The sequence below is a fragment of the Melospiza georgiana genome, chromosome 4 (assembly GCF_028018845.1).
Source record: "Melospiza georgiana isolate bMelGeo1 chromosome 4, bMelGeo1.pri, whole genome shotgun sequence".
NCBI classification, from domain to species: Eukaryota; Metazoa; Chordata; class Aves; order Passeriformes; family Passerellidae; genus Melospiza; species Melospiza georgiana.
Window position 1 is genome coordinate 12,389,092 of NC_080433.1, and position 11,644 is coordinate 12,400,735.

Below are 11,644 nucleotides of genomic sequence, written 5' to 3' on the forward strand. Positions count from 1 at the left end.
AGGGAAGGGAAGAATCCTGAACCCCAACAGTAAAATTACATTGAACTTTTCAAAGTAATAATAATTTAATTTTAAACATTAACTTACCAACCTGTGAGGTATCAGCATTTAAATTCTTTGGGTGGTTTTTTTTTCAAGTTGTCAAATTATTTCAGCAGAGAGAGGCCCAAAGAACCTGTGTGTGCTCTTGCTGTCACTCTCAGTATCTATTTGCTGATTTTGATTTTCACCAATTCATTGCAAGCAAAGAATGGCAGATCAGTAAAGAATATGAAAAGAAACTGTGCCAAATAGCTGAAACCAAGTCATAATGAGAAATTCAGACTTGGGGCTTGGTAGATTTTGTATAGGAAATACACTGAGGAAAAATACTCTTTAGGGCAGATAACCTAGGGGAAGACAAGGAGAATGTTTTCAAAACATTTTTCACAAGTACATTATGCACTCAGCTCATGTGTTGCTGTGTTTATAGATTCCATAGCAAATTTCCTGCAGTATTATAAATAATAAAATAATCTCCTGAAAGCCATTTGCCTGGTTTTGTATCTGATACCCCTTAGCAGATTCTGGCTTTACACAAAATTCTTGTCCTATCAAAATGTAAATTGCAGACTGATGTTACACTGGTGAGCTGTGTCAAGCTGTTTAAAAGTAACAAAGAATATCAGTGAAAGGCAAGGAAAAAAGGGGGAAAAAATGAAGAGCAACCACACTATTTACACTTGATGAAGAGCATATCTGACAGCTGAGTGCACAAAAAGAATTGGCATTAACAACGCCTGTGCCTGACAAATGCTGCAGGAATCTCCTCATGCCTTTGGAGCCTCTGTGCATGGGAGTTCATTAGCAGGCAGCTCTGTGTGTGCCTGCCTGCTCCTGCTCAAGCAATAATCCTTTAGGGATGTCAGTGAGTGAGAACCTTGCCTCAGGAGGAATACACTCTGTGAGACTTTGTAAAATACTTCCAAATTTCTATTTTTAATTAAAGGCTTGTAGTTTGGGTCTTTTTTGGACTTATTTTTTTCCCCCTTCAATTACTTTCCTGTTAGGGTGGGTCTGGGGAAGGCATTAAATCCCTTTACTGGAACAGTGATATGTGGCATGGAAATATATGTGTTATATATATATATATATACACACACATACATATCTATATCTATATCTATATCTATATCTATATCTATATCTATATCTATATCTATATCTATATCTATATCTATACACACACACATACATATATACATATACATACATGTATATATATACGTATGTACACATATATACATATATAACAGTATATTTATATAAATAAAAGTGTATATATATGTATATATATATATATATAAAAGTGTATATATATATATATATATATAAAAACCAGTGATATGTGATATGTGACTGTTAAGAAGATTATGTTGTGTCTCAGGAACAGAGAATGCTGCAGTCAACAGGAAATCAGTGTCTGAGGGTGCCACACTAAGTTTGCCTCCTAACTGGAAACTTTCTAATTGTTGCTCCAAGGGAGCAATAAGCTGAAAATCAGGCAGATGGCTTCTTCCCCACTTCCCTTATTCTTTGATTCCATGTAAATAATGTCTAGCTGCATAGCAACTTTTTGTGCTAAAGATTTGTTAATGTTTTAACACTCTCAGAGTTGCTCTCTCCTGTGCAGTAACTGGGCTGTTCAGAAGCCAGGTGTTTTCCAGCAGGTTTCAGGGGAAACCTGATTTCAGATTTTTAAATGTGCTCTCTCTAGACTGAGCCACTATTTCTAGCTATAACATTAGCAGTTATGAAGGAGAAATTGTATTTTGTCCCATGCTGTGTATTGAAGGATTGTATTTATTTTTTTTTCCTTCAAGCTGGGGCTGAAGGAGATGGCTTTTTTCCTTGTATTATAAATTGATTGTGTGTAGGTAAAGCTTTACAAAATAAGGGCCTTAGTATCACTGTAGTCATTGCATACCAGAGCAATGACTACAACCATGTGTGAATGATTTTTATTTATACTTTATTTATACTATATTTTATTTATATTTATTTATACTTTCCAGATGTGAGAGGTGGCATGTCTGAGTGATGGCCACAAGGGCAGAAACTCTGCTTTAATGAGTGCTTGGTGCTGTGCCTTGTTTTGTCTTTCCTCCTGCATGTTCCAAAACATTCTTTAAACTTTCTCATAGTAGAAACACATTAATATTGCAATTTGTGTATAAAGATGGGTCCTGCTGGAAGAAGCAGTGGTCTCTGTTTGTTTTTTTCCAAGCTGCCCCAATTAAATTCATTGAGATCTTCATTACTCACATTATCTGACAAGCATCCTAGTGGCAATGATATAGCCTTATTTTTATGACTTCTGATTGCATTTATGGTTTAAATTCAACAGACTGGAAAGGTCTGGTGTAAATAGGAAGGTAAAGCTCATTTCCTTGCAAGAGCTTTTGGAAATGGTTGGGATGAAGTCGATGAAGCTCAGATATATTGGACATTGGTTTTGTTTGTTCTGAAAGCACAAATTCACAGGTCCTTGAAAACTTCTCAAAGTCCTTAAATTCCTGAAAAATGTAAATATTTTGTTTAGGAAAAAATATAATGAGAAAATATTCAGATAAGATAGAAAAGGTCAGATTTCCTTATTTTATACTTATTTTATCCTTATTTCCTAATTTTGTGGCTTGGCTTCATAAACACATTTAAACTTTGTTCATTCAAAGTAGATATTTATGCCCCATTTATTCCTGGCCATCAGAGGTGCAGATAAGCAGATAATACACCAAGTACTTATGAGCAAACCATCTCACTTACTAAATCATCTACAATACCTGCTACAGATTATTTGCTAAAAAAAATTACAGTTTTTGCTAAAAGACACCAGTTTCTGTCAGTCTTAGAAATATCTAAATATCAATATCTACCAATAATAAAAATTAAGTACTCATTGGAATATCAATCATGATGCATTTTTAATAGCAATAAATCTGACCCAGAATTGCTTTTTTAAAAGAATATTATTACTCAGTGGAAAATGGAATAATAGGTTTTTTCCAGCTTAATTGGACCTTCCCCTGTGTGTATGGACTTTTAAATTGAGTTTCCTGTTAGTGGAGCTAATTATTTTCAATGAGGAATGAAATAATTGGTAAGTTTGTGAAAATTTTCTAAGTGGTAGAACCTGCAGCAAGAATGCAAACTGCCTGGACTTTTTTTGGTCCAAAATAATTTCCCAGTTTTAGTGATTTGAGGGATCAATACAAAATGTGATGTCATGGCAGAGGCCTAAAAGCTCATTTTTTTCCCACCTCCATGTTTGAGTCTGGGTTTTTAGTGTAAGGGGAGTACTTGGAAGTACTTGGAAGTACTAATTTTGCTTTTTGAAGCAAATTCTTGGGGAAAAAGATCCTCTAAATCTTGTTTTTTGGTCCTGATTATAATTTTGAGTGTGTTCTTTAGTACTCTGTTTGCAAAGCACAGAGCCTTGACAAAAAAGCAGCATTTAAACATAGTAACATCTGGTTTTTTTGGTTTTTTTATATGTTAATGCTGTCTTTAAATTTTCATGCAGCTCTTTCAAAGGAAATATGAGGTACAGAATGTTTCCTGTAATAAAGCTTTGAATTGCTATAGAGAAGTGACCTGGTGTGAGGGTATGGAGTGTGTATATCATCATCTACATCAAGAAAAAAAAGTTTTAAGTTGTTTTCAGGAGTGAATTAGTTGGAAATTCTGATATTTGTCATAAAAGGTGTCTAATACATAGGTACTTTGAGGAACAACTCCTCCAAAACAAAAAGAGTTCTGTTTATTCGAACTTTTTATTATTAATTCATAGCTTTTATTTTTTTTTTTTAATTGCAGTTTAAAAATAGTTTTATAACACTCTTGTAGTAAGAAAATGGTAGCCAAATATCAATGGGGTTTTTCCTCTACAACAACTGGACTATTGGATTTCTGAGGTGAGTTTTTTTGTTTTCTTTTGCTGTTTGTGTAGTGCATAAAATGTGCCACACTGTCATGATAACTTCCTCTGTTTATTTTTACAGGGCTGACCCAAGGATCATTCAGTCCCTCAAGAATCTGTTTGCAAAGGTTTGCATTACTTGTTCTTAAGGGGAAACATGTCTGAGACGGTGAGAAATTAGCTGAAACAGGTAAATATTTGTATAGTATTTCAAACTGTATCTGTGTAGCATTACAAGTGATTTCATAGAGCATCTTCAGTAAATGAGAGGCTTCACCCACATTCTGTAATGTTTATTGGAGCAATCCAGTATGAGTTACAGCTCCTGTACTGATGCGAACCCTCCTAAAGCCATGAGGGTTGAAATTCATTTTATCCATGCACCTTTTGTGATGTTCCTAGTACAAGTTCAGGCTGTTGGAGCATCACCATCATCCCATGTTGTGGCACAAGTGGGAGCCATGATCCAAGCACACGAGTGTGGAATGGGCACATGTTGGAACCCAGGAAATTCCTCAGGATGTCCTGGGGGACTCGAGCCCCTGCCCAGGGCTCAGAGACCTCAGCACAGAGCCCCAGACCCCTGTGCCTTTGATCCTGACCCATGGAAAAACAATTACCAACCTTACATGAAGAATTACAAGTTGAAAGAGTTTAAGTAGAACAATAGTGAATTTATCACAGGGTGAAAAAATAGATTTTGGGGGTTTTTAGGATGGGGGTTCAGGAGGCAAGATGGAGGGATCTGGGCGTGTTTCTCTTTCTTCTTCTTGGCCTCCATTTTCTGCTGAAGTTTGTTGGCAGTTCTGCTGTGATGTTGGCAGTTTTAGATTGGTTTAGAGTAGAAGCTCACTGTCTAACATAGGTGATAGGTATTGGGAAGTTATTGCAAATAATGTACACGTGGTTATTAGTATAAAAAGACAGCACCACCCCAAGGATGGGCAGTGTGCCTCAATCCAACCTGCCAGACAGAGCTCGGCGGGTCAGAGAAAGAATTTTATAGGTAAGAAACAATAAACAACCTTGAGAACAAGAATAGAAAAGTTCTGGCTCCTTCTTTGACCGCTGGGCTGGGAAAAGAGACTTTCTAACCCATCTTGGGGTCACTGTGAGCAGCAGAGATTGTGAGAAGCCCAGAGCATTGCATGGTACTGCCAGAGGTGTTCACTGAGTGGAGCAATGTGAACCAAGGCATCAGGGGCTCACAATTTGGAAAGATATGCATTTTTAGTTTTTTTTTTTCCCCTTGGGTTTTTGAAGATGCCAGGCTGAAGCCCAGAGCAAGGCTCTTCCAAATCCTGCCCAGCCTGGCTCAATCCCAGCCTCCCTTTCCCTGTCCCTTCTGAATTAGATTCAGATGTTGAATTCTGAGAAAAAGCTGCAGGAAAACAGGAGGCCCTGATTGCTAGATATTTTGTGATGAAGTCACTTAAAGAATTGATTTGGTAAAGCTTTTGTAATGTCACTGTAATTCTGTTAAGGTCTTGGAACAGGTAATTGACTGTAGAAAAATACTGGTTATTATATGCCTCCAAAACACTCTGTTATTTTTAAAAATACATGTTTTCTGGATGCAATGTAACAAGGAATTTACATGCTGTAAATAAACCCCAATGCACTCTGTTTGTAACAATATCTGTTTAGGTATATTTTAATTTCAAACTCTTTAAAAAGAGTCTTGATTGACTGTCACAACTACTTTTTTCCCATTAAAATGCCACTAATACTTTAATCAGGGATCAAAACAACTTTACATTAATTGCAGTGTCAATCCTTTTTGCAAGGTACTTGTAGTCTAAGATTCACAGTATGCTGAGGGAATAAGATAAATGAGACTGGGAGCACAGGGTGAGAATTGAAGGGCTTTTCTATGCAAAGGGAAATATTCAAAGTGTTCTTCATGCTTGCAGATAGTCACAGCCCAGTAATGGCACATGGAGCTATCTGCTTTATTGAATGGAAATCACACACAATTAAGAGCAATAGTTGGGGCTGGTGCAGAATAAGAAGATATCATTGAGAATAACATGAGAAATTTGAAATCTGACACAGCAAGAAATGCAGCTAGATTGCACTGCTCCATCATTGCTTTATTTGAGTCATTGAGCTGTGTAATAGGCCATCCTCTGTTCTCAATTGTAGGAGAAAGGCAATGAAAATCATCTTCAAGTATACTGTAAAGGAATGAAATCTACTTATAAAACATGCAGTGTTATTTCAAGATGGGATACATAGTGGAGTTCTTTAAATTAATTTTAAGGGATTCAAATTAAATTTAAGGAAAATTATTCACAAACTCACTCCTCATCATGCAAACAAGGGAAAGACAAATATATTCAAGAAGAGCAGTTTAATTAGGTGTAATGGATTTTTCAAGGATTTAGAAACTTTTAAATTGAGAGAAAAGTCCAAAACATATTCTTTATTGTTTGAAAATGCAAAATGACATTGTTTGCTTGTCTAAAAGGAAGGACAAAGACTGAGGAAAGCAAAATAAAAGTTGCTTTCAGTTAAAATGCATCACTTAAAAATTTCTTGGCAAGCACAGTACCATACTATATTCATATTTAAGTGATTCATGAGCACTGTAGTTTTTGTAACTAAATATTTTCTTTAAAACTTCAGACATTGCAATGATGTGGAATTATTTGCCACTAGAGCAAGATGAACTTCTTAGATAAATATCTTGGAGCAAACATGAATTTGCAGTCACTAGCATTCTGTGCAAAAATAGCACATTTTCTTTCCCAGTTACTGCTTCAAAAATCTCGTCCAGTAAACCATCTTAAAACCAAAGTGTTATTTTTCTCCTAAAGTATACCCTGGACCAGTATGTAGAGAGTGATTATATGCTTGTCTACTTTCCCTATGGCTTTAAGACTCTGAGTAAACCACCTCTGAAATGGTTACAAACAGACTGCAAGGAATTTGAAGTAAATCTCTTAAAGATTTCATTTACTCTTCAGATTGTGTAATATCTATAATGAATTTCCATGAAGGAAATTGGGTGGATCTGTCCTGATCCACCCACAATTAACTCAGCTATTCAGTTCTACCATCTGTGGCATTCAACATTTTTCTAACAATTTTGTTTTCCTTTACTAAGTACAAGAAAAGTACAACATAGTACTCAAAGTTCTCTATGTTGTCCATCCAACCAACTTCATAAAAATTCTTTGGAATATCTTTAAACCTCTTATAAGGTGCTTGGCACTTCACTGAACACATTTTTCCCATTTATTTCAAGGATGGTTCGTTCTCTAATAAGTTGCTTTTTAAAAGGCTTGAAGTAAAATACGTCATTGACAGCTCAACATCCATTTAAACTGCCTTGACATGCAGCAATAATTGCCTGCTAATTCTTATAAAACATGACTTTACAGGTATCCATTGCAAATACTTATTTTCCCTGGATCTTACTATGTCTAAATGGGGGTGGTTTTTTTTGTATTGGAAAGTGTGACATGCTGGCAGTTGAAAAGTGGGTGATCCTGATACACTTAAGCATTCATATTTAGCATAAATAATTCAAACCAATGCCTGTCATCTTAAATGCATCCTCATCTTGACCTTCTGATCACCCTGTTTTCATCACAATTTGTTGTTTCTGTTTGTACTCAATTTCTGCCACTGTGTGCCTGGATACTGGTTCTGAGTGTAATTCAGTGACACTCCACTCTCTGTCTTATAAATCTGTGAGCAGCAGCAACAAAGCTGTTTGTGCATTTGACAAAATAATTGAAAGTGTGAGTAAACTCTGCAAAGATCCACAATCCAGAAAGCAGGAACCAGCTGAAGCTAGGGAAAAACCCTCTTTACTGCTTAAAATGGTTTAATAGCCAGCCATGACTTTTCAGGTTGACTGTAGTTTGGGTTTGTCAAAAAAGTTTGGGTGACTAAGTGTGAAAGGGCTTATGTACAATTTGGCTAAATTATTCTTTCCTTGAAGACTAAAACTTATTAATATCGTTAATTTACTAGAGTAGTAAAATTTAATCTTTTTTCATAGTACTTTTTCATTCCAGTTTAGACTAATCTTATCTTGGCAATTATTCCAGTTCACAAAAATAATGGAGAAAAATCCTCTAGACTTTATTTTTCCTAGCTTTGCTAAATTATAGCACAGACTCATTTGTAGATAATGTTGCAAATAAAAATAGCTGACGTAAAATAGATTTCATTATTAAGAGACATGTATTTATTTTTCTTTTTATTTTATTTTTCTGTTAGTACATTTGGTACCTGTTAGCACATGGCATCAGTACTTTTACATGATAACATGTTTGCTGACAACTGGACAAATGACACAGTTATTAGATTGAAGTATTTAATATACTTTTATTTGGGAGCATTTAAGAAAATGTAAATACTTGAAATTTTTCAAGTTCCTGAAGTTGATTGATCTTGTTTCCAGTGCCAAAATAAACTAGCAAGAAGGTAATGTGTTAAGTCAAGAGCATTTTCTCCAAAGTGCAAGATAACTGTAGGAAGATCATATTTCTATGAGCTAGCAGAACCTTTTATGAAAATAAGATACATTTAGGTGGCAGTAGTGATGAGCAGCATTTATTCCTAATTGCCCATGATTTTTTTTACACATTGTGGGTTCTGTGACACGTCCTCTATTACCAGAGGTGATTAGTTACAGACTTGTGTGCTCAGCTGTGGCTTAGGAAAGATGTTGGAAGTTTGGGCTCTTTTGGATAAGGGGGGCACTCTGGAGAGCTCTGAAATTGTGCATGCACAGACTGACATTCCTCATGTGCCCCAAAATTCCCGTTGGCTGAGTTCAGGGCAGGGACGGTTTGTTCCATGTGCCGCTAGAGGGAGGATGTGCACGCGGATTGGACAGTCCAGGGATAAAACCATCCATATCCAGAGCTTTCCCCCCGTTTTACTATGAAAGTAAGCTGCAGCAAAGTGCACTTTTTACCATCAGAACGTACTATTTTTTTCGACACTTCATTACAGTCCAGATCTTTTATGCTGTGGAAAAATAAGACATTATTTCAGATCATATGTAAAACATGTCCCTGATCCTTGTTTGAGCACCTCGGCTCATGTAATCGTGTATTCTGGCTGAAACTCAAGACCTAATTAGTGGAATTAATGGAATTAACTAATTTGGAAGTCTGTTTTGCACAACTTGTAGAAAAGAAATAATATTCTTGTTGTTTCCTAGAAGATATCCAGCCCTTTTCAAAATGGGTAAAGCTGATGGTCAGCACTTCAAGGCTATGCACTATCATCAATGCTTTGAAAATTTTCCTTGTTGCTTAACTATTCTGTAGTTTATTTCCACATCCCCATTATTTTATCTTTTTGTAGAGTGGAATACCTACATAATACAAACACGTTGTTCTGTTGGCTGGATAACATTTTCTTGAAGGTTAACAGTTCCTTTAGTGAGCTTTCTAATGCTGTGTGAAACCCAGTTTCCAGTGCCTTTTAAAGCAATGTTTTTCATATCTGTGCAAATCACAAAACATTCAGATGGAAGTCAGTTGTTTTTATTCAAATCAGACTCTCAGGCATGCACTCTGTGTGTTTGATCATATGAAATGAAATATATCTTAGGTCTCCTGCTGCTTCAATTACAGTCTAATTTTGAATTGCATCAGCACTTGTGTTTTTGTAGATTTAGAAGAGAAACCTTTTATAAATGTTCCTCCCATGCTAATTTTTATACTACTTTGTGTTTTTTTTTAAAAAAAAATGTTTAGTCACAAGTTTGGGAAAAAGATCACCTACTTGAATTATTTAGATGACCTGGGACAACATCTCAAATATGACCAGTTAAATATCCCTCAAGAAGGCATGTGGTATGTGGCAAATTTAATATACTTTGCCCCACTTTTTTCTCAGGTGTGGTTGCATCCTAATCACTGTATTCCAAGAATCTGTTTCTTGGAAATCTACAATTTACCTGTTTGTGCTGGGTTGAATTAATTCTGAAAGCTGCATTGCCATCAGAGATATACTGAAGTGCATCAGGTGTTTAGTTTTCTACTAAAAAATTTGGAAAAAATCCATCTCTGTCATGGAGCATTTTCTTAATATAATTGCTACTTCTGTGTGAGTGTTAGCAAAACCAATCCACATGTCATTTCTGCTTATGACTATCACACAATTTTCTTGAAAAATCTGAAATCCTGACCTCTTTCCTTACATTTTGTAACAGATTGACTTCCTTTTATGAAGAGCATTCCCAATCAGCAAAGTGTTGATTGATTTTAAACTTTATGGCTGTATCTATTGTTAGTAGGTCCATCATGTTTATGTGGAGTTTATTTGTGTGTGTTAGGGGGAAGGATTTGAGAGTGGATGGGAGATGAAAAGAGCTGCACAGGGCTGGGATAGTCAAGCACCAGGATTAGTATCAATAACTCTTTCTAACATGATGCTTTACATGGAAATGCTTTGATGTGCTGACAGAAAGTGATTTTATGTCACTGCTGAATGAAAGTAACTGGAAGCTTTGATTATGACTGTTACTGATGCCTGGTGGCTTTTTACACACCTTTTGTGTAAATATGGGATAACAGAAAATACCTTAGAGCTCTGAGGTTATAAATTGGATTGCATAGTGGCCAAAGAAAAGGGAGTTGTAATTTGAGGAGCAAAAATGTTTGGATTTTGCTGTTAAATTATAGTGTGATTCTATCTTTTGGACACATTTATTACTATGCTCCACTGGCTGAAGCAAAAAGACTCTTCTATGTCTTGCTTAAGTATTCCACCACAAATACTGCTTAAAAAATTTCTCCTGCTGAAATTCTGAAGGACAGGGTTCTGTAAGACCTGCAGCATGTACACTATTGTCAGGAGATCAGCACCATGAGCAATACTTGCAGCTGTTCACATAAACAGTCTGTCATCTGAGGTGCACAGAAATCACTGAAATCTTGGTTTTTTTGCAGACATGATGAAAATCTTTGGAGGAAACAGAAGGGAAAACTTCCACCTGTGGTTAAGGCTCCTCCACCATGGCCACCTCTGCCTACCCAGCAATTTGGAGTCAGCCTGCAATAGTAAGCTGTAAGATTCCTAAAATATGAGATTTCTATGGCTGGTGGATGCTGACAGTCTGAAAGTATTTTGGAGATGTTTAGATTATGGGTAGCCAACCCAAAACAGTGTCCTGTGCTGTATGTTCAGCAAGCTCTGATAAAATAAAGTAATAAAGACTTATTGCTGCACCTGACTGCCTCTCTCATCAAGGAAGGGCACAGCTGAGCTCAAATACAGCACACAGGGTTGACCTTGACTGGCTGATTACATTAATTAAAATTATTATTTTTATTATTAATAATAATAATAATAACAATAGTAATAGTAATAATATACAATATACAATATTACAATATTATATATAATATTATAATATTAATTTATAATATTATTTCACATTATTAAAATAAATAATAATAAAATATTTACTAAATAAATAATTAAATTATATTTATTAAATAATAGCATTTAATAATAATTAAATAAATAGTATTGATTAGATAAAAAGAAATAATAGTAATTAATTAATAAAATAATAAAAATAATAATAATGAGATGCTGATTCATTTTAAAATCTAAAATTAAATATCTTTTGTGACAAGACAGGAAATGTTTTCTTTTTCTATCTAATGCAGTGGATGGGGGGAAGGGACACAGAAAACATTCAAAACT

At 35.4% G+C, this 11,644-nt stretch overlaps 1 protein-coding gene across 1 annotated transcript; it reads left to right on the top strand.

The window, feature by feature from the left end:
* Positions 1 to 6,753: 6,753 nt before the first annotated feature.
* Positions 6,754 to 10,993, top strand: ARHGAP8 (Rho GTPase activating protein 8; the record flags this gene model as incomplete). The annotated part of the gene is made up of 4 exons (XM_058022311.1): positions 6,754 to 6,894; positions 7,079 to 7,164; positions 9,685 to 9,783; positions 10,903 to 10,993. Coding segments are annotated over 4 exons (417 nt in total), but the record flags the coding sequence as incomplete, so codon positions are not given.
* Between the last annotated feature and the right edge of the window lie 651 nt (positions 10,994 to 11,644).